At 35.3% G+C, this 24,492-nt stretch overlaps 1 protein-coding gene across 5 annotated transcripts in view; it reads left to right on the top strand.

Annotated features, from left to right (window-relative positions):
• vav3b (vav 3 guanine nucleotide exchange factor b) overlaps positions 1 to 24,492 on the top strand; it is a 61,758-nt gene that overhangs the window by 5,171 nt on the left and 32,095 nt on the right. For 4 of the 5 annotated variants that reach the window (XM_067362418.1, XM_067362423.1, XM_067362419.1 and 1 more), the window contains exons 3-16: positions 4,519 to 4,577; positions 4,670 to 4,735; positions 5,128 to 5,230; positions 5,516 to 5,608; positions 5,750 to 5,818; positions 5,910 to 6,013; positions 6,526 to 6,625; positions 6,774 to 6,869; positions 12,470 to 12,538; positions 15,490 to 15,576; positions 15,674 to 15,759; positions 15,842 to 15,974; positions 19,078 to 19,187; positions 22,810 to 22,911. In XM_067362418.1, coding sequence (XP_067218519.1) covers positions 4,519 to 4,577; positions 4,670 to 4,735; positions 5,128 to 5,230; positions 5,516 to 5,608; positions 5,750 to 5,818; positions 5,910 to 6,013; positions 6,526 to 6,625; positions 6,774 to 6,869; positions 12,470 to 12,538; positions 15,490 to 15,576; positions 15,674 to 15,759; positions 15,842 to 15,974; positions 19,078 to 19,187; positions 22,810 to 22,911 — 1,277 coding nt within the window. The remainder of the gene's footprint in view (positions 1 to 4,518; positions 4,578 to 4,669; positions 4,736 to 5,127; positions 5,231 to 5,515; positions 5,609 to 5,749; positions 5,819 to 5,909; positions 6,014 to 6,525; positions 6,626 to 6,773; positions 6,870 to 12,469; positions 12,539 to 15,489; positions 15,577 to 15,673; positions 15,760 to 15,841; positions 15,975 to 19,077; positions 19,188 to 22,809; positions 22,912 to 24,492) is intronic. The other variant, XM_067362421.1, reaches the window with a different exon arrangement.

The following is a 24,492-nucleotide window of genomic DNA, read 5'->3' on the forward strand; positions in this document are numbered from 1 at the left end:
CATACAGATTTGTTTTGGCATCTTAGTGAGGACTTACAAATAACAAATACATAAATAACTTTTAGCTAACTTCTAACTAATACTATATATATAATTTGGAGCTTCCCCAACACAAATGTGTCACAATGAAGCAGTGGCTCCACTTTAAGAATTGTTCACATTACTTCTCATTGCAGTGTTACAGACTGTAGTTGCTGTGTTTTGCCCCATTTATTGGTCTCTCTGTGTTCTCAAGGTTTAAGTTAATCCTTCTAAATAATCTTTGCCCAGCAGCAATCTACTAACATGAGTTTGCCTTGTAAGCATGCATGTTACATCCACATCCATTAAATCTTTAAATGAAATTATTAAGTAATGACATGAAATACAGCTTAGATTTGGCACTCTGAGTTGAAGTTATGTGCTTATTGTAGTATAAAGTAAAAGAAACTTTATAAAACAGATTGTTCAGACTGTTCTGGATTGGATGGTCTGCCATTCAAAGCCTTTGTAAAATGCTTGAAAACACATGACAAGTTGCATACTGTACTTTGCCCAGCAACTGCATATAGCCTAATGTTAGTATAATGAACTATATTAATCATAAAAGTAAAATACAACTGTATATCAATAGTTAACTATAGTTGCATTAAAGTTTTTCATATTGTTTTATAAAATTAATAAGCCGCATGAGATGCTAAGTGCTAAAGTACTTGACCATATGTAGATACTCCTCTTCACATGGTGCCTTAAATGACTGTAAAGGCCCATTCACACCAAGGACGATATGATAATGGTAAAGATATAGTTCTGAAATATAATCGTTCCAAATATAAATCATTCTGAGTATAAAAGAATAGCAGAGTCCACACCACAACAATAACAATAAAGGCACAGAGAAATGATATCATTGGAATCACTTTCAGAGCTATTTTTCCAGCTGATGATCGATTAAAACAGCCAATCAGAATCCATCCTGCTTTCAGAGCTCGAGCATGTAAAGCGACAGATGACAAAACTGCAGCATGCGCTTATAAAAAAACAAAAAACTGTATCTTCTGCTGGTGTGGACGCTAATATATTTATTATTGCCATAGTTATCTTTATAGTTATTGTTCTTGGTGTGAATGCTAACTATATGTTTCTTAAAATAGTTTCTTGAGTCATACAGGTGTTAATGTAGCTGAACCCTATTCCTGTTTGCTTAGGTTTTTTATGAAGACCACACAGCTGTTTGGAGGTTGTATTTTCACTCTTTCTCACTTTTCATCTTCCTGTGCTGTTTCCTTAGAGACCTCAAGGCACGTCATCTTATGCACGTCGTTGTTTCAATCACCCCATTTGACAGTAGAGATATGGATTTACTACATGCCTTCCAGGGGTTATTATTAGGTTACTGGGGTATTCTGACAATCAGATAACACAACCATATCGAATCAATAGGTGGTGGGAGTTTTGTCAATCCTAAAGCAATAGTGATTTACTGACATGACTTTATTTGCCTCACATATGTTTTGGATGAAAAAGTAAGTTCAGAATATATATATATATATATATATATATATATATATATATATATATATATATATATATATATATATATATGTACATGGCCATATTATTTAGCTGATATTTGAAATCATGGTCCTGTCCAAATTCCAACTAGGCTAAGAGTTAAGATCACATTCAGATTAAACAGTGCTGTATTTTTAACTTCCTTCTGATGAACATGTTAAACCAAAGAAGTACAGGAAAGCCATTGTACAGGAAAGCCAATGCTTGTAAGGTGACAAGACATGAGGCATGATAGGTGATGGTTGAATATCAGGAACATTTAGTTGTCAGATTTCTCAATTTTTATTATCCTTAATGTTAAAGTCATTAACACTAGGAAATAACACAAATTGAATGAGAAATAGGAATGGTGCATCATGGGTTGCTTTTTAAAGGCACAATATGTAATTTTCGCCACTAGAGGTCGCGCATTGAAAACAAAGGTGTAGCTTGATGAGGCCTTGATTTTGCGGAATCATGGGAGGTGATGTCTTCACGTCTACAGCCAGTGGAAAAGAATCCCATGAGACTTTGGCAGAAATCATATTCACGAATGAGCTAATGTATTAAAGATACTGTAGTATGAATCAGGGTGTGGCTGAAGGGTTGTTGGAGCGGAACGAGGCCACTGGAGCAATTGATAATGAGAGGCGAGCGCAACACATGGCTCAAGAGACTTTTATTATGCAGCAGATGACCGCTTCGGCTTCTTCCGGTCAAACGTATTCGGGGTAACGCAGTGCTGCTTTATCATATTAGATACATTTGTGTGTTGAAAGTTATAACATTACTCAGCGGCTACTATGAGACGCTTGTTGCACACTGCAGTAAGCTAAATCAATATTAGGCATGGTAAAATATGGTACTCACAGTAAATCAAGAAAACCAGATTTAAACAGTGCTGAACTATATAACATGATTAGTTTTCTGTCTATGAATTATCCAAACAGTTGCTCACCTGTCTAATAAAACACATAATATATGAAAGCAACTTTGGTGTTTCCATGGTTTCTACAAAGTAAAACGGTGTCCTGGTCTTAGTACACAAGCCAACAAAGTATATAACATTGTTCTGGTGTTTTTTGGATATTTTAATCCAAAAATACTACATATTGTGCCTTTAACAGTATTGAAGCAGTTCGTATGTCTGCTGGAAAATGGTTGGCTGTTTTCATTCTACCATGTTCAATAAAAAATAAATAAATCAGATTTTAGTTTGCAAAGAACCTGTAGCTCAAACAATAGAGCATGGCGCTAACAATGCCATAGTCATGGGTTTGATTCCCAGATAATGCTTGGACTGATAAAATGTACACCTTAAATGGATAAAAGCATCTAGCAAATGCATAAATATAATGCAAATGTAAAAGAAATTCATAACTTCCATGTCGTTTCAAAACTAGTTGCAAGCATTTAAACAAATTCCATCAAATTTGTGACTGTGTTTATATTGAGATAATATAAAACTAAAGATAGTCTTGCTTTCTACACTTTCCTTCACACTTAGTTTCTGAATCGGAATGTATGAATGCACAGTCTATTGAGATGCAGAATGAAAAGCTCACCTCTGCTGTGCTGCTTTATGGTGGAATTGAAATTCTGCTGCGGTCTGCCTGTAAAGCTGCAAAAGCTGCGACCTGCATCTGGCATCTTCGTTTTATACTGTATAGGTGACTTTTTTGCACTTCAAAGATGTTATTCGATGTTATGCAGGTTGTATTCGTAATAAGGTACCCAATCCATGGTTTTATTCATTCTTATACTTTTACTTTGTATACATATATAAGTTACAAGGGAAACATATAGATTTAGCTAAATTTGTTACTCAGGGATTTCTGTTGTTTCCATCTCCACAGAATGACACCTGTGAAAGAGTTAAAATGCGTCAACTTTTATGCAGTTTAGAATGCATGAAGCAAGAATGAAAGTAGATGGCAACACATCTTATCAGTGGTGTGAAAAAAATAGCTTTCTAAAGGAAGCAGGGTTGGTTTTCAACAGGTGTTCTGAAGTGCGACTCGAAGACCCAAATGATGTGCTATCACCTAGATCTGTCTATTTGTACGTATTGTATTTATGTGTATGCATGCATGTGTGTTACCATATGGCAATCTGTACATGTCTGTGTGTGTGCATGAGTGTATGTGAGAAAGCAAGCCCACATCACACTAGCTTGGCATTGCAAGACCACTTCCTCTCCAGATAGTGCAGTGTCTCAGTAATAGCATCACTTTTTATAGGTACACTATAATAGGAATCACTTCTGCTTTTCAGCTAAAACACTAAATTTAATATTCACCTTATTAGTTATTTTTTTGCATTTCTCATTTCTTAAAAAACCTTTAATCGCTTAAAAAGTGTCCTATCACATTTTTGTTATTACATATTTCCCAGAAGACTGTGTATAAATACTAATATATTACAATAAAATAAATATCAATAGCTTGTGAATATCAGCAGCCAACCTTTACAGTTCATGTGTCACATTTTAAATAGGAATTAAATTGTCTGTTTTGTAACACTTGTAAATATCCTTTTAACATGTGAAATGAGCAACAGCACTTTTATTTAGGCTGCAAATTTATTGTTGAGTATTTAATAGTTTTAACAACTTTGTGAATCTTGCATTATATCACATAACACTTTAAAATGTGACTCAAACTGTGTAGTTCAAACTGAAATGATCAGAAATCGTGCTAAAAGTAAAATAAAATAATGTGCATGTGTTTAAATGTTTGCAGATGTCATATAAAGTTGCAGAACAAGCTGGCTTTGTTTCAATAAATGTCCCTTTTTATGGAGAGAAAGTTCTGAAATTTACAGTTTGTTTTCATAATGTGTAATATATTGAACTCTTTTGTCTCAAAAGACCAGGGTATGAGACCATGTTTAAAAACAAAATGACTACAGATAAAGTAAACCAACCACTGACACACAATGTTTATCTCTAACTTGCAATACAAAAACACACTTTTGTCTTTCCAGGTCATCGACACTCTATCAAAACTCTCTTATACACCTATTGCGCAACAGACAGGGATCAGGTGGGTTTGCATTTGCAAAATGAATCAGTTAGACACATTAAAGATCTTCATATTCTCTGAGCTAAAATAAGGGTTCTGTACTGATTTCACAGGTCATTCCCCACAGAGGAAAGCAGTGAAAATGAAGACATATACATTCATTTGGCAGATCTCATAGAGTAAGTATAAAGCTCTCTTAACATAATTGGGCAGTTTTTTTTTATTGGAAGCAGTGAGTTACTAATTTTGACTGAAACTCATTAGCATTTGCGGTTTTTGTCACCCACATTTTGTTTCTGATAAACTCTAGAACTGAACAATTGATATTTTCAGTAATGTATGAGATCCATAACCTACGCAAGCATTGCGTGGGATTAATGTGAATGGCTGATTAATAGTAAGTGTGGAAACAGGAAGTTACACAAGAATTTGAGGCATACGTACCTCTGATATATTGCATTTAGAAACCAGTAGCCACAAAGTCTAAATTTTGACTAGAACTGTTGTGTAATTATGGTCATATTTTAAAGCAATTTTGTAGTCCTGATCTTGAACGTGTTTGTGTGAACAGTGAGGAGCTGGAAGAAGATATTTACGACCCCGTATATGGAGATGTTGAGGGAGGAGAGGTGTATGAGGATCTGATGAGGACAGAGGCTGCTTCGTCTCAGGCGGTACTCAAATGACTCAATACCACACATACACACACACACACTCTCCCAATGCATCAAAGTGTTGATTTCCTTTGTAAAACACCTACTCCTACCAGAAATTTGGGCGCTTTTTTATAAGTATCTTTTTGAGTAAATTCACTGTAAACTCAAAAAGCACCAGTAAAAACATAACTTGTGTCTTTAAACTGGATGAGTTGCATTGTGACCCTTTAAAACTTCATTAGATTGTGTACCATGCCTTTTTTTGCTGTAGTCTTCTCTCACGTTAGTGAGTTGTGTTGACAGAAACAGGCCGAGGTGGACATCAGAAGCTGCTGTCTTTTAGAGATCAAACAGACAGAAGCCAAATACACTGAGACTCTGGAGACCATTGAGAAGGTGAGATTCATATTCTCAGCATGGAGGATTTCATCATACCGCTCTTCACGTCTAGTGATGGACAGCTGTTCCGCTGTTGCCACACAATGTAGGATATAACTTTCTTACATGGAGCTTACTTTTTTCTTTCTGTCTTAACAGTATTTTATGATTCCACTGATAAAATTCATCTCAGCAACAGAAATTGACAAGGTTTTCATCAATATACCAGTGAGTAAAGCTGACCACAATGCTTCTTTTTTTAAAGAAAACAATGTCTAACATTCCACCTTATATATACATGTGTGTGTGTGCTTCACAGGACCTGGTTAAAGTTCACAAAAGCCTAATGGCTGAAATTCAAGACTCTATTCAAAATAAAAATGCAGAAAACCTCCACCAGATCTTCATTACTTACAAAGACAAGTATAAAACCAGCATGTTCAAGCACAACACACTTTTCATCCATAAAACATCCATAAAACAAAATGAAGTTGAAGAAACAAGACAAAACTATATAGGATAAGAAGACAGATGTTTACAGAGAATATATATTTTGAATTAAATCAATTTTTCTTAGTCCACTGTTATCCATTCATTCATTCATTTTCACACAATTTATTTTGAAAATAGTCTGCCAATGGGGTAAGAAAAATAAACTGAATGATAATAAAATTATACAAAATATTATTATATTTTTTAATTTCATTTACTCAATATTTATTGAAAACTCAAACAAAGCAATCATATTGAGGAAAAAGGAATTAAATATGAAAGGGGTGACAGATTTTTCTGTAGAATCAAATTTTGTGGAAATCTGCAGAGCTTTCGTTGAATTTCTGCAGGCCTAGTTAATATTTAATATTTCTAGAATGATATTACTAAGCAGCACTGCTGATGTGTGTGTTTTCTGCTAACATTTACCCTGTCTGCTTTAGGCTTTTGCTTTATGGAAAATACTGCAGTCATGTAGAATCAGCCATTTCTCTGTTAGACTTCATCTGTAAGGAAAAAGAGGGCGTTCGACTGAAACTAGAGGTGCAAAACTATGTTTCATTATCTGTCATATTTATAATATTACATTCTCATTTTAGAATTTATCATGTGCTTTTCTCATACCCGAAGCACTAAAAGATTTTTTGTAGGTCCTTCTGTGTTTTCATATTTCATTTACTTTATGTTGCAGGAATGTTCAAAGAGAGCCAACAATGGGAAATTCACTTTGAGAGACTTGCTTGTGGTTCCCATGCAGCGTGTGCTGAAATACCCACTACTGCTTCAGGTACAGTAACTTGCACCCATACACCCACACTATTGTCATTATATATTGTTCCCTTCGAATTAACACTAGAGAAAAGCAAATCACATTTTTGAGAAGCTTTACTGCATACAGCACTCTGTTGGAATGTGCCTCTTTGATTGTCCTACTAAAATGGACCACATGGGGGCGTCGTCTGGCTAGTTTTCTATCTGTGACCACTACACTACATGAACTTACAGAACTTGTCATCACTGCTGTAGGAAAGTTTTACTCTCCTGTTTTGTGCACGAAAGACATTTCTGATAGTACAGGTTGCACAATTCAACACAACAAGTCATTATATTAAAGGGATAGTTTACCCAAAAATGAAAATTCTGTCATCATTTGCTCACTATCAAGTAGTTCCAAAACTTTATGAATTTATTTGTTCTGCTGTACACAAAGGAAGATATTTGGAAGAATGTCAGTAACCAAACAGATCTTGTCTCCCATTTACTACCATAGTATTTATTTTTCCTACTATAATAGAAGTGACAGAATGACAGATTTTCATTTTTGGGTGAACTACCATCCACTTTATCCACTGGGAATCGACTTTATTTTGAAAAGTGATCAATAAATGACAGATGTAAATCACATGTGCAATGTATTGAAAAATGTATTAGCAGAATTAAATAGGGCCAGATTTGGTTTGTGGACAAAGGGATTTTAAGTGAAGATAATTTGCAAATTTATCACAGAGAGATGTTGAGTGGCAAAATTTAACGGGTATAAATAGTAAAATTATGAAATCTGGCTGGGTATGGTACATTCTGAAAGTCATCTGACCAAATTTGAAGTCAGTCTCTAGTGGCATCAACAGTTAAAAGTTTCTTTTTATACTTTTTAACTGTATTGAATAGAGCTGTCTAGATAGATTTTTTCCCTGTCATTTCTTGGGACATGCCAAAATCAAAGTACCTGGTTAATTTAATTTCCATCCAACTAGATTTAGTACAGGAAGTCACCCAATATCTTGGTGTACTGACATATTTTAAAGGGATAGTTCACAACAAAATTAAATAATTTACTCACCCTTACGTCATTCCAAACCTGTACAGCTTTTTAAAAAATGTATTTTCCCCCATATAATGAATGTCTTTTGACCCAATGGTGGTTGGACCCCATTGACGTTTAATATATATTATTTTGTGTTAAAAAGTCATTTAATTTTGTAAATATCTGTGTATTTGCTTCTATCCTTTGAGCTACTTTTTCGAAAGTGACCACTGGAGGTGCTATAACCAAACCATTTTTTAAAATGAAATGAAATTAATTATTAAGGACAGTGCACATTGATTAACATTTCTGTAAATGTGCAAGTAGTATTAGCCAATAGGCTAATTTCCTTTGTCAAGGTGTTAAAAAGACAGTGTATTTTGTCAGATGTTTTGCTGTTAATTTGCAATAAATACCATGAAATACAAATATAAATAAATGCAACATATGGGTGAGTAAATGACAGAATTTTCATTTTTGTGTGAAATATTTCTTTAGTTTAGTAAAGTGACCTGGCTTTTTAAGAAATTAATAAGCAATGTCAGTTTTACTAAATTATTTACTAAGAGATTTTTCACCCAAAAATGAACATTTTGTCACCATGTACTCACCTTCATGTCGTTCCAAACTCATAAGACTTTTGTTCATTTTCGCAACACAAATGTAGATATTTTTTTAATGAAATCTAGAAATTAAAAAAAAAATGTAGTAAATGGAAGCTCAAACATGTAGGCTTGAAGTTCGAAAACTAGTGAGGTTCTTGCGTGTCAAGCAGTTACGATTGAGCTTTCATTTACCATATTCTATGTTTGTTTGCTGATCACTGTTTAAATGTGAATACAAGCCTAAATTAAATCTTTTTGTCATATGAAGGGATCATGTCTCTTCAGAAAACTTGAATTAAACCACTAGATTCCTATCTCTTTGTGAATGTTTTGAACTGTCAGAATTTGGGGTGAATAGACTTTCAAAGGAGGGACAGAAATCTCTCAGGTTTCATTAAAAATATCTTCATTTATGTTTCAAAGATGAAAGTCTTATCAGTTTGGAATGACATAAGAGTGAGTAACTGATAACAGAACTTTCATTTTTGGGTGAGCTTTCTGTTTAACTAGGCATAATATGTGAATAATATAATCATAGTTACTACACTAGTTCATGCTAAAGTTTTGTAAGCGAGAGGTGCTTCACCACAGGACGGAGATGAGAACAGAAGCGAGTGGACAAGTGTTAGAGACGTGTGTCGCCACACACCTGCCAGCCTGACACACACACACACACACACACACACACACACACACACACACACACACACACACACACACACACACACACACACACACACACACACACACACACACACACACACACATAAACAAAAGCGGGGGCAGGTTGCAGTGTATCTGACACTTTGCCCCATGCAGCCCAGTTCTCAAACACATTGTGCCCACTTCCTCTGGAATTACTCAAACATACTCTCTTTGTAAGATTGTCTGACTTTGCATGTTTGCAATTGTTTGTGGTCTGAACCCCTCAAAATACATAAAATCAGATTATTACAAACCCAATCTGAACCACATAAATATGTTGTTTCATATCTAATAAAATGAGAGTTTGAAAAATTGTTTAAATCATATTTCATGTAGTTTTTCATCATTTATGATATGATACAACTGTAACATCATACTGGCATTCAGCATGTAACGAATGGGACATGAGCGAACAAAAATTAGTTTCAGACACTGCATATTCACTATTATGTAAATATAGTAAATACAGTCTGACACTGATGTTGTTTTTCAGTTCTCTCTACGTCTTGCATCTTTTGCCGTCGTGTTGATGCATAAGTCGTTACTATGGGAACTGATGTAGATATAGCAGATATTGACTACTGTATGCTGCTTAAACAAATGAATCAGAATTCCTCACTTGCAATATGACAGTGCAGATAAAAAAACAAAAAACAATTGGTATTACAAAACTCGTGGTGTCTTCAGAAGTACGGGTCACCGCTAGAGGTGAGTTTTGAGACTGAAATACAGATAAATGTGTGAAAGGGGCAGGATTTACTGGTAGATCTACAGGGATGAACACTGAAATCTCATTCATTCGTATGGTCGGTAATTGGGTCTCCATAAGCTCCTGCTCTGCGTTATACCTCCAATATGTTTTGGAATATATACACACCTGAGTCTAGGTGCACGTCCACACACACGCATGCTTGAGCTTCCATCAAAGTCACAGCATCGGTCTGGATCAGAATGTAAATCTGGAAAGAGTGCTGAACTTTCTAATCACCTTGTTTATTTGCTGCGATTGGGCTGTTTGTCTCTCTCCAGCAGCATTCGATTGCACTCTGAAAACAAATGCATGTTTCTGATGAGCTGCACAGATTTCACACTTGGAACAACACCATTTCTCTCCCAGTGTGTTTGTCTGCTCGTGAGTCTGTTTGCACACAGATCCAAAGGCCAGATTTGTTTATCGAGTTAATTAGTTGCTATAACATGGATCTCAAAAAAGTTCTGCCGATGCTCTTCTCCATACTGTGGAATAAATCTGGGTCAAATCAAAATGTCCAGCATCCCCTCAAAACCGACCTGGTGTGCTCATTAGAAACGTGGCAGTCCTCAATTAAGTGGTCTAGACTCTTCAGAGTTTTGATGATGATGTTGTAACCACATTCCACGACACAGAACAGAGCCTGAACAAATTTCAATGACATAGAAGGGTCTCCAAGATAAAGAAATATTTTAAAAATGTAGTAAAAGAGAGTAGAAATATACTCTTTGGTTTCAAATGGTGTTTGAAAAACTTGTATACATTTTCTCAGAAATATTTAATTTCTTAAAAGTTTAAACCTTGTAGGCCTCAACACATGATTTGATTGACATAAGTTTTTCAAATATTAATAATCAGTGAAGAACAATTGATGTGGGGGGGGGAAACAACATATTGTGGCCATGATTTAACTAAATTAAAATGAGGGGGGAAATTAGTAGAACATGGTCACAATTTAACTAAAATGATGGAACAAATTAATAAAATGAAATATCAAAATAGTAAGTTGTGTGAACGATGTCTTATGTTTTCCCCCACAAGTTGTGTGTACAGTGGCATGAAAAAGTATGTGAACCCCTTGCAGAATCTGTGAAAATGAGAATTATTTTAATAAAATAAGAGATTATAAAAAATGCAAGTTATTTTTTGTTTAGTACTGTCCTGAGTAAGATATTTGACATAAAAGATGTTTGCATTTAGTTCACAAGACAAAACAATTTATTAAATAACCCTATTCATAAGTATGTGAACCATTGATTCTCAATACTGTGTGTGGTTACCTGATGATCCACGACTGTTTTTATGGTTTGTGATGGTTGTTCATGAGTCTCTTGTTTGTTCTGAGCAGTTAAACTGAGCTCTGTTCTTCAGAAAAATCCTCCAGCTCCTGCAGATTCATCCGTTTTCAAGCATTTTTGCATATTTGAACCCTTTCCAGCAGTGGCTGTATGATTTTGAGATCTGTGTTTTCATACTGAGGACAACTGAGGGACTCAAACACAACTATTAAAAAAAGGTTCAAACATTCACTGATGCTCCAAAAGGAAATACGATGCATTAAGAGCCGAGGGGTGAAAACTTTTGAACTGGATGAAGATGTCACAATTGTTCTTATTTTGTTTAAATATCTTTGTTTTTTATTTAGTACTGCCCTTCGGAACCAACAGAAGATACTTACATGTTTCCCGGAAGAAAAATTAAGTACAATTTACCTGGATATTTGAATTCAAAAGTTTTCACCCCTCAGCTCTTAATGCATCGTGTTTCCTTCTGGAGCATCAGTGAATGTTTGAACCTTTTTTAAAAGTTGTGTTTGAGTACCTCAGTTGTCCACAGTGTGAAAAGATGAATCTCAAAATCATACAGTCACTGCTGGAAAGGGTTCAAATATGCAAAAATGCTTGAAAACTGATGAATCTGCAGGAGCTGGAGGATTTTTCTGAAGAACAGAGCTCAGTTTAACTGCTCAGAACAAACAAGAGACTCATGAACAACCATCACAAACCATAAAAACAGTCGTGGATCATCAGATAACCACACACAGTATTGAGAATCAATGTTTCACATAATTATGAATGGGGTTATTTTAATAAATTCAGCTATTGTTTTGTCTTGTGAACCAAATGCAAACATCTTTTATGTAAAATATCTTACTCAGGACAGTACTAAGCAAAAAATAACATGCATTTTTTATTATCGCTCTTGTTTTATTAAAATAATTCTAATTTTCACAGATTCTGCAAGGGGTTCACATACTTTTTCATGCCACTGTAGGTTTTTACTTTTGAAAAAAAAAAAATTGTAATAAAAAATAATAAAAGATTATAAGATTCCCAAACTATAATTTCTTTTCAAGCAATGTACTGTTGTAATGAGGCTTTTTTCCTTTATTGTGGTATCGAGACAATATCATTTTGACATTTTGACTTTATAGTCCAAAATTTTATTTCCGAAATTAAAAACATGCTGATCTAAAAAGAGATGTATTTAACTAAGCACTTTTTCTTTCACTTTTCCTATAGGAATTAGTCAAATATAGTAATGACACCACTGAAAAGAGCAACCTACGAGTAGCCCTTGATGCCATGAGAGTAAGTATCAATTTCTTATGGAATCTACAGCAAAAACATGCTTAAAGTGCTTGTAAATGCTTTAACATTAGTTTTTCTGAATTGCTAACACACAATTCATGAAACAATTCACAATTTTCTCACAACTATAAACACAACCTTGTAACTACACACCAAGTTCCACATCAAAATCAAATATTTCATTCAAAAACATATTCACTTATTTCAAAATCAAACTGACACCCAAAACCTGCAAATACTACTTTTCATTTACAAGAAGAAGAAAAGTTCAAAAACAAAATAACTAAATATGAAATGTGTATGCAACATAGTACAGTATACTGTCAATTACAGCAATACATAAAGAAATAAATTCTCCATCCTCTGCACCTTCAGCCAAATTTGAGGGTGTACATGTGCTACAGTTTACTGGACACAGAATAGTGAAATTTCTCTCATATAAAGTACAGTTACTGTGTACTGTAATTATAATGTATGTGTAAATAGTATAAAACCCTGTTGATGATTCTAGGATGCAATTTCTAAAGCACAATTACCTGAGATTCTGATTGGCGTGTCGTCGTTTTTGCTACTGAATGTTTACTGATGGATAAATGTGTGCTATTTGAGTTTATATAGTGACACTTGAGTTAATTATACTGTTTCTGTTTTCTGAATGAGAACAAATAAGGGCATTTTTGTGTAGAGTTTAGCAGAAATCATTAAGAAAATTGGAATATGTGTGAAAACAAGTGAAGCGTGTTAATAGTTTTGAGAAATGTGTCTTTGTTTTGAGAATTGAATAAATGGTTTGGGAAATTGTGTCAAATGATTCAGTTATAGTGTGTTTGCAATCGAGAAAAACTGTAAATGTTTAAAGGTGCAGTAAGCGATTTCTGAGAAACACTTTTTGATTTTTTTTAAATCAACCCAAACAAAGCCCTCCCTTCATTGTTGGCAGAGCATGTCGCTTTAAAAGTAGCCAATGTAGTTTTGTCGTAGTCATGAACCGTGAATGGCTATTTGCTAGCTGGTTGTTGTTTGTATGTACTTTAGGTTGTACGGTGCAGTTTTGTCAATGTTCAGGAGTACACTAGCATATAGATGGCCTCAAAGCTAACACAAACAGCCACAAAACTCTCATTTTAAGATGTCACATTCCTTACCAGCTCTTTAGAATGTGACATCAGATCATTTCTGCATATACTTGGTAATGTTTCCTTTAATATTGATGAGATTATGGGGTTCTTGTATGTGAAGTGATGTCAAAGGCTCATTTCTGTCTCACTCTCAGAGTAGGTGGAAAGCAGATTAATGGCTATGTGAGGAGCAGTAATGGAACAGAGGCTTGCGATGATTTAATTTGTTGGAATTATCCTCTCAGTGTTGATTGGTTTAGCCGGATGGGAGCGGTGAGAGTTGCTCAGACAGGGACTGAACTCATCTACCTGCCTGCCTGTAAAATGGTGTGTTTAATTTAGACTCATAAGTGAGTGTTTGAGCAGAGGCTGCCTTTTAAAATGGAAATCAGCCGAGATCCACGTCATCCCAGCGGGGTCTTTTCAAAGACCTCTTTTGGTATCTGGAGATGTTTGTACTCGCTGATGAAATGAAATAATTTCCTGTGGAGAGATAAATACTGGATATATTTTTCATTAATTTTTCATTCATTTCATAATTTTTTTATTACTAATTATACTGTATTATGAACACAATTTGAGTCAAAAGCTTATTTGAAAATGAACATGAATTTCTTAATGTCTTTTTCATAATGGTTTGGTTCTCTTTTGCTTTAAAGGCAGCAAACTTAATAATCATGTTCTCCAGCATGATTTGAGATTTTTTTTTTTTTTTTTTTAATCATCTGAGAGAATGAGTTACATGATCAATGTCACAAATTTACTTATCTGAATAGTAACTTAGAAATAGTGGAGAATCTGACATTTCATTTAACACATTATATACACTGCTGCTCAAAAGTTTAGTAATATTATCAGTAATTTTTTTGAAAGAAATTAATTCTTTTATGTAGCAAGGACACATTCAATTTATTGAAATTGACACTAAACACATTTAATGATATTTCAAATAAATGCTGTTCTTTTGGACTTTCTTTTCATTAAATAATCCTGAAAAAATGTATCACAGTTGCCAGAAAAATATTAAGCAGCACAACTGTTTTCAACATTAATAAGTTAATCATGTTTATTGAGCACCAAATCAAAATATTAGAATGATTTCTGAAGGATCATGTCATGCTAAAGACTGGAGGAATGGCTGCTGAAGATTCACCTTTGCCATCACAGGAATAAATTACATTTTAAAATATACTACATTTTTCACAATATTACTCTTTTTACTGTAGTTTGATACAATAATGCAAATAAATAAATGCCTTGGTATTAAGAGATTTCTTTCAAAAACATTAAAACATTTTACAGACCTTTTCAGCATTAGTGTATATCATTTTACATCAACGTTTCTTTCTTTCTTTCTTTCTTTCTTTCTTTCTTTCTTTCTTTCTTTCTTTCTTTCTTTCTTTCTTTCTTTCTTTCTTTCTTTCTTTCTTTCTTTCTTTTCTTTCTTTTTTTCTTTAAATATATAAAAACTTAATGCTTCACACTGGTCACACTTTATTTTAATGTCCTTGCTACATTGTAATTACACAAATGAGTACCGAATAATATTAATTAACAACATTTACTTAATATAGAGCAGGTTTAGGGTCAGGGTTTGATTTAATGTTAGTTTCTTGTAATTAAGCATAGTTTACTACAGTTATTACTGTAGTAAATACTTTATGTAATGTGTAACAAGGGCAGATCAAAATAAAGTGTTACCAAAGCTGTATTACCATTCTGTTTATTTTCCTATTTGTTTTGTATAATAGTGTGTGTGTGTGTGAGTGTATATATATGTATATATATATATATGCATAAATCTAGGTCATTTTCTTTTTCTTCATTAAACAGGACTTAGCCCAGTATGTAAATGAGGTGAAAAGAGATGTTGAGACTCTGAAGGAGATTGATCAGTATCAGAGATCCATTGAGAATTTGGTAAGTTGTACATAATAAGCATGACCTCTGCTTTTAAAAGCTTAGTCTGTTTACATCATAGTTGTTTTCCTGTCTGTCCATGAACTTCCCTTCACAGAATCAGTGCTTACTTTCGTACGGAAGACCGAAGGGTGACGGTGAAATCCGTTTGGTGTCAAATGTGGACAAGCGTAGACAGGACAGGTGAGGCTTAAGGCAAAAACCTTTATTGCAGCCCACTCTTGTTTTTACTTTCATGCCATGTCATGACGTGTCGATGCTGCAGACATATTTTTTTGTTCGACGTCGCCGTCATCGTCTGCAAGAGGCGGGGGGACAACTATGAGATGAAGGAAGTGATCGACCTCAATCATTTCAAGATCACCAGTAACCCCACCCCTGATAAGGACAGCAGAAAGGTCAGTGAGAAACAGAGTTTGTCGGCTCAGAAAACAGCACCCAAACATCAAACAGTCATATTTTTCTCATGACCCCAGCATCTGCTCATATTCATCATATTGTTCCATTCTGAAGGGTTTTATAGAGGTCGGACTAGCATGGTTCAAGTGTACTGTAGAATAGAAATCACTCCAGAGTTCTTGTCTTCTCCACACATGGCTCCAATAACTCTCCTTTAGATCTCTTTTGAACTGTTAGTGTCATAGAATAGTCTTTGCTGATTTTTTTTTCTCTGTAAAAAGTGTTTATGTCCTCTAGGATACTGTAGGATATTCTAGCAATATCCAATCCATTTTAAGGACGGTGTGACTTACCAAAGTGCATTTTTATGCAAATTAGTTGTGCTGTTGTAAGCTCTTTGAAACCACACAAGTCAGTAAATTTCACTTGCAGTACATGGGAAAAGTTGAGGTCTTTATCATTTCTGATCAATACACTAAAAACAAACATTTTTTTAAGATCAAGTAAATAATGCTGGAAAAATAAACATTTAAACAACACTATATATAAAGTGTTCATGAGATGCAATGTTACCCTTTTCCTCTGTTTTTGCTGTCCATGTATATTTCCTATAGAACATAATACTGAAATTTTAAAAACATTTTCATTGAATATTCAAGTTATAATGCAATAAGTCTTTTTAAAGTTAATATAAATAGGCAATTGACAGCAAAATTGTAATATATTTTAAAGATTTTTTCTCACGCACATTTGTATGAATATATTTATATTTAAATTTATCAACTAAAAAGCTATGCCTGTATATGTCAGTCAACTGTCATTCAACAGTCTAAAATGTAACAGCCTGACCTTAAACAAAAAAAAATCAAACTGTCCCTTAGAGGCCGTTCACACAGAATGCGTTTTTCTATTCCAATGCGTTACTTTCCCATTGTTTTTCTATGTAAACACGCGTTGAGCGCCGCGTTTTTAAGACGCCGTGTCAAGTTAAAAGAATTTCAACTTTTACATGCAGCGCTGCTCATCAATGCCAGTTCCAAAACAATGGACCAATCAGAAGAACTTGGAGGCGGGGCAAGTGTTGCGAGTTGGCATGACAACTGTTTTATATAATCATATATTATCTTATTTTCTTTTTTTCCATGTCAAAACTTGTATCTGTAAATTCTGCAGTTTGCCTATTTTTATTATTTCCGTTATTGTCGTTATTGCATCACACCTCAAAGGTGCGTTTCGAGACTCTCGCGTTCTATGCTGCGCTTTTTTTAAAACAACTCCAGCGTTTTTAGACGCAAAAACGCGTTCTGTGTGAACGGCCCCTTAGACTGTAATGGTAAGTATAACTGAGATCAGGCTGGAGAGCCCATAGCAGACTGTTGCAGACAGATGTTACTGCTCTTTATGAGCATTGATGGATGGTGACGGATCGCTGCTGCATGTCAACTCAAGTTCTGTATGCTGAACCAACTGCTGTAGAAAGACTTGGTTGCTTTTGACAACTGTTCATTGTGCAGAGTATCCCACGTCATGTGGCCATATTAAATTGCATATATAGAGAGGTTGCAGAACTTTGTACTTAGATCGATGCTTTTTTTTTTTTCCCAGTCTGTGAAGGCAGACAGCTCAACCTCAGGTTACCTTTGGTTTTCTGATGTTCTTTTTGGGCTTAGCAATAGTCATACAGATGTAAAAATAATGCGGATGTGTCTTTAAACTTTTGATATTTTTTTCTCTTTTATGCCTTTCACCAAAAGGAAGGTTTCTTCTGAACAGATGGTCTGGTGAAATCTGTCTCAAGGAGACCTTGGACAGGCAAAGCCCCGCTGGCTTTTCTGTTTGAAGTGCCTTTCTGCCCCTCCTCAGGACACATACACACACTTAATACACTGATGGATCTTATTCCTTCAACTACAAAACACATACACACAAACATGGCCACATACAAATCTTTAAAAAATATAGTAAAACTGTTGTCATAGATATCATTAATAACTTTAACAAACATTATCATATTATGTAATGCTCAAGGGATGTATTTTCTTCTTTTAAAATATAGTGTAACTTTTATACATTTACTTTTGGAGGAAAGAAAACTTTGTTATAGTAATGATATTGCAGACTAGGGGTTTAATGATAGTTAAATTTAAAAAATTCTGCTATTACTTTTAAAGTCTCGTCTGGATTGAATTTATAAATAAATGTGCAGATAAGAATGTTTTTTTCCTTTTTAGTGAAAGATATGAAAGTTTTTAGTATGTGCTTGTACTGAACTCATGCACATATTTTAGGCTTTCGATAACACACAGATCAGAAATATAATGTTTTTAATGTTAAATTAGATAAATGTATTGATTGCATGAATCAAATTTATGTTCATAAGTTAAAATGTTAACTTTGGCAGCTCATTTTTTTTTCATATTTTTTTATATGAACTATTTATCTGTTAAGCATTATGTCAGGTTTGTTATTAACCTCTTGATAAGAGTTATTGTTGCCAGAAATACTTGCCAAAATTGTGTGACATGTTTGAATTGTCTGTGTTATTTTAGTATTATTTATATACTATTTTAGTATTTATCACTATTTTGAATTAACTTTTATAGTATATTTATTTTCATTTAAATTTTTTAGTATTTGTGTTCTTGTATTTTTTTATATTTCCATTTAGCATCAATTTATTTTTATTACACTTTAAGTTTTAGTAATTTAACAATAGCTTTAGGTTCACAACACTGGCCTGGATGGAGGCAAGGATGGGATGCTGCAACAGTGGTCTGCATAAATGCAACGCCACACAAATGCACTCATGCACACACATTTTCACATACACACTGAAAAGTTGGTGATGAATGTGTCCACTCCTCCAAGGTTGCCTCTGGCTGTCTATTACTGTGTAAAATAAAATGAGCCCCTTTCCCCCTCACCCACCAAGCCTCACTGCCATCTCCCATCACAACCCCTTAATTTTCCAGAATATCAACTCTTTGTGCCACTTTTTACAACAAGTCTTAATGTATATGCAGATTAGAAAGTTAGGTCTTTACATATAAGTCTAATTTGTATCTTTAAGCAGTTATTTTTCTTTTTCTTATCCTCTGGCAGTGGTGCTACGGGTTCTTCCTCACCCACCAGCAGGGGCAGAGTGGATTTGAGTTCCTGTTCAAGACAAAAGAACTGAAGAAGAAATGGCTGGACCAGTTTGAGATGGCTATGTGAGTTTGAAACTTTGATCCACCCAAAAAAATCACAATTCTGTCGCTCACCCCCATGTTGTCCCAAACCTGTACGACTTTGTTCAGTCGAACACAAAAGGAGAAATTTTGTTTTTCTCTTTTCTGTGCAATTTCAATAAACAAGAACCGGAGCCTTCAAGCTTTAAAAAGAACACAAAAGGTACTGGAAGTTATGAATGTATGAATTGAAGTAATTATTCACTGATAATCTTCCCCTCCATTGAGCTGTTAACCCAATCTTTGAGATCCAACTTAATATAACTGTTATTTGAAAGTGAGTAAATGACCATTTGTAATTTTAAATTAACTACTATTTATTTAAATGTGAAAATTTAAAATTGGTTGGGTGACTCACACTTCATGTCATCCAAAATATTTATGTCTTTCTTTCTTCAGTTAAAAAGAAATTAAGGTTTTTGAGGAAAACATTCCAGGATTTTTCTCCATATAGTGGACTTCAACAGTTACCAATGTGTTGAAGGTCTAAATTGACTAACATTTCCAACATTATTACGTAATGTGTGGCGCATCGCAGAGCTAGTGCAAGCATTTGTGGTTAAAAAGTATATAATTTTTATTATCTCGTTTCGCAAGATAAGACCCTTCCTTATTCCTTGGCTCGGATCATGTAGAGCCCTTTGAAGCTGTATTGAAACTGCAATTTGCACATTCAACCCTTTGTTAACTGTTGTAGTCCACTATATGAAGAAAAATCCTGGAATGTTTTCCTCAAAAACCTTAATTTCTTTTCAACTAAACAAAGAAAGACATGAACATCTTGGATGACATAGGGGTTAGTAAATTATCAGGAAATTTTAAAGGGGTGGTTACATGCGATTTCACTTTTTTAACTTTAGTTAGTGTGTAATGTTGCTGCTTGAGCATAAACAGTATCTGCAAAGTTACAGCGCTGAAAGTTCAATGCAAACGGAGATATTGTCTTTTAAAGTTATGGCATTTTATTGCCTACAAAAACGGGCGGTTTGGACTACAGCGAGCTTCTTCCCGGGCTGGTGACATCATAAACCCTTGCTATTAACATAAACACTGCCCCCGGGAACACGCAACAAAGTGGGCGAGGCCATGTGGCGCAGCATAATGAAAGCGGAAGAGTTGTTTACACCCCACGCGAGCTGCGCGACGCGACGCGTCAAAAGATATAGAACCCATTATAATCTGCGGCGCTGAAGACAGCTTACAGAATCTACACGAGTTCAATGCTGGATTTACACAAAGGCTTTTACTGAAAGATGAAGCAGTTCCTACTTTAAAAGCAGAAGCTGCTGTTTATTGTCTTCAAACTGTAAGTACATTTTGTTGTTTGTAACTTACATGTCTTTTAAACGTAATGTTATAGTTCTGTTGCTGTTTTTAATGCATCTAGGACGTATACAAAGAGCAACTCGTTTTTGCTAGCCAGTTAGCTAAATTCTAGTGCAACAAACACTAACAAACTTCTGTTCATAGACAAACAATTGTTCATGCTATAAATTAAAAGATACCTTTACAAAAATGCGACTACTCAGGCATGTATTTACTACAGGAAAGCTTTAATCAGGATAAAACTGTATATTGAAAGCTAACAAACAGCAGTGACAGCATATCTAAACACTTTGACACAAATACTAAATGAAATACTATTCATAAACGTCCTTTAAAAGTCGCGATTGGAGAGGTTCTGCTTGTTCCTCTTCATCTGGGTCTGATTCGGCTCAATTTGATACAGCAATATATTACTTTCCACCTAAGCGCGTAATAACGGATGGTAAGGGGCGTGGCGTGGCGTTTCCAGACGCTTCAGTGAATCACGATAGACTGGGCCAGTTACCAACCTGCTGACAAATCTGAGCACATTGCGTATGTTGGAGGGAGTGGCTTCATAGAAGCAGGAAGTCAAACGAGCCGTTCATATGACATTGGAAACTGAGGTGTAGAATAAAGATAAAATATATGAAAAATACAGCGTTTTCAAAAAAACGAAGCATTAAAGGGATAGTTCACCCAAAAATGAAAATTTTATGTTTATCAGCTTACCCCCAGTGCATCCAAGATGTAGGTGACATTTTTTCTTCAGTCGATCACAAATGATGATTTTTAACTGCAACCGCTGCCCTCTGTCATTCAAATCATTGCAGTAGATGGGAACTTCATCTATAAGAGTGAATAAACCTTGCTTAGACAAATCCAAATGAAACCCTGCGGCTCGTGATGACACATTAATGTCCTAAGACACGAAACGATTGGTTTGTGCGAGAAACCGAACAGTATTTATATCATTTTTTACCTCTAATACACCACTATGTCCAACTCCGTTCAGCTTCCGGCTAGTAAGGTCAGATCGCGCTCTGACAACGGAGGTGATGTCTCGCGCTCATTGAAGTATATGGGCGAGACATCACTTCCGTCTTCAGAACGCGTTTTTTGACCTCACTAGCAGGAAGCTGAACGAAGTTGGACATAGTGGTGTATTAGAGGTAAAAAATGATATAAATACTGTTCGGTTTCTCACACAAACCGATCGTTTCGTGTCTTAGGACATTAATGTGTCATCACGAGCCGCAGGGTTTCATTTGGATTTGTCTAAGCAAGGTTTATTCACTCTTATAGATGAAGTTCCCATCTACTGCAATGATTTGAATGACAGAGGGCAGCGGTTGCAGTTAAAAATCATCATTTGTGATCGACTGAAGAAAAAATGTCACCTACATCTTGGATGCACTGGGGGTAAGCAGATAAATATCAAATTTTCATTTTTGGGTGAACTATCCCTTTAAGACATGTTATACTGTGCCCCAAAAACACAATCAAGCCTAGAAAAAAACCACGTAACCACCCCTTTAATTCTGAAGTGAACTCATCCTTTAATCTGTATTCAAAAGCTCCCTGCAACTTTGGCCAATGCAAATTCCAGAATAGTGCACATGACAATAGGAAACATCTGCTTTTTTATGTTAGAGAGAGAAAATGTTTGCAAACATCATCTTCTATTCAATAAGGCATCCAACATCATTATATCAATGTCAAGCAGCTTACTTCGCTCTAGTACATGGTGACATTCTGCACCTGTGATGCTTTTGAGATTTGATGGCACAGTGTATTTACAAGGGCTACGCTGAAAGAAATGAAAAGAGAGGTGGAGGGGAAAACTAACGAGAGTTCTGATTTGGAAATTGTGTAGGTTCAAGAGGATACGCCGTCCCTTGTGCCGAGAGTCTGAAATGATGTTTCCTCTCCTGCTTGATTTATATGTCACCCTTTAAAAAATTTGTTTCTGTACGCACACATATACATGTGGTTGACTGCGTGATGATCTGAAAGGTGCATTCAAACAACAAATTACACCTGCTACATGCGCACCGCTCTCTTGATGCAGGAATCAATCTTAGAGTCGTTCTGGTAAAGAGCTTCCCTACTGCTCTGATTCGTGCCCAGAATCGGAAGTTCTGGTTCCGGCCCCTGCAGGCCACAACATTCAGCAACGCACCTACTCCGTTCTCTTTGGCCTCTTAAACATGCAGTTTAACTCACACAGTTTGGCATGTGCTCATTTCCAATCATCCAACTTTGCACCGTTTTCCATATTTCTCATTTTCCATTTCAGATCTAATATTCGCCCAGAGAATGCCACGTTTAACTCTCACCACTTCAAAATGCACACTTTTGAGAGGGCCACCACCTGCAGCTCCTGTCATATGCTTCTCAGGTGAGATGTCATTGCACTTTCAGTGTTAATTGTGTGCTGAAACAAGTTAATAAATATTTACCAGTCACATAATTTTAATAGTGTTTAAACACCTTATAAAATTGCTTGATGAGCACAGTTTTTTCCGTGCAGTGACCTTCTCTTTTTATTGGACAAATGTTTGCTGAAAAAGATGCATCAATAATACTTTTTGCCTGATTTCTCAGTGAAAAATGATTGTAAATGTGTAATAATCTTCTAAAATATAGTTTATAGACCTTATGCACCAGAAAAACAATTTTGTGTTTGAACTTCCGTTTTTGCGGTAGCTCTGTATATTTCTGTGGCATCACTGTCAAAGAGCTAAGTGGATGTAGTGTTAACGATATTACAATGAGCATTGTAATGTTTGAAGCGGATGTCATAATGAATGAGGCTGGAAGGGTAGGAAGATTTTAAAACAAGCAGTTCATTCATAAATCCGTAAGATCTTAGCTTCATGCCGTGGAAATTCAAACTGGAAGACTATAGACCATAGTCAGGGTAGACGCCATATTGAATTTTATACAGATGAAATCGAGGCTGCGAGGGATAGATTTAAGGCCTGTTCACACCAATGATGATTAAGATTTAAATTTAAAATTGATTTAAATTTTTAGATTTAGATTTAAAATTTAAATAAATGAAATGGTTGTGAATAATAATTATTTACAAAATCGTTGTAAATTTTAAAGAATAGCGGAGTCCACACCACAGCTATAAAGATAACGCAGAGAAGCACAGAGAATGATGTTAGAATCACTTTCAGAATGATTTTTTTCCAGCTGAGTGATAAAAGCATTAGCCAATCAGAAACCATCCTGCTTTAAAGTGCTTGAGCATTTAAAATGGTAGATGACAAAACTGCAGCGCTTGCTTATAATAAACAGAATGTTAACGTACGTTGGTGTGGATGCTAATGTAGTTATAGTTATCTTTATAGTTATCATTAATGGTGCTTGCCAAAGGCAAAGCTCCATTCTTATTCTCCTGCATACTTATTCTTCTTCTTCTGGACAAAATTTCGGCGCGCTACTCCTCCTGCAGTTTTTGTCACAGACCCACGGATGAGGTGTCAAATCGTGCGGATTATTCAGGAATGGTGTGCTATGACTTTTATAAGCAATCGGGTTTACGTTGTTCGTCCAGCGGGCGAAAAATCGGGCGAAAAATCCCATTGACTTAACATTGCGACAAACTTTGACGGGTCATAGCTTCTAACTAGGATTTCGTAGAAACATGTGGGTTACTACGTTTGAATGGGCTGACAGGCTCTGTCAGACCATATCTCAAAATGGGGTGTAAGTTGTACCCCTGGGGTGCAAGAGCTGCCCAAAGTTGCCCCATAGACTTACTATGGTGAAGCCTTGCCCATGAACCAGGAAGTACTGTGTTTTTCCTACGATGGGAAATTACATAGGGATTTTGTATTGAACATAACTCTGGATTACAATGACATAGAGACAAGGGGGTGGGCTCATTTTACTCAGGCAACCAATCAGTTTCTCAGGATCATTGTGAAGCTATCAAGCCACGCCCTAACAACCATATAAAGCACCTTAG

This window comes from Chanodichthys erythropterus, chromosome 16 (assembly GCF_024489055.1).
Source record: "Chanodichthys erythropterus isolate Z2021 chromosome 16, ASM2448905v1, whole genome shotgun sequence".
Lineage (NCBI taxonomy): Eukaryota > Metazoa > Chordata > Actinopteri > Cypriniformes > Xenocyprididae > Chanodichthys > Chanodichthys erythropterus.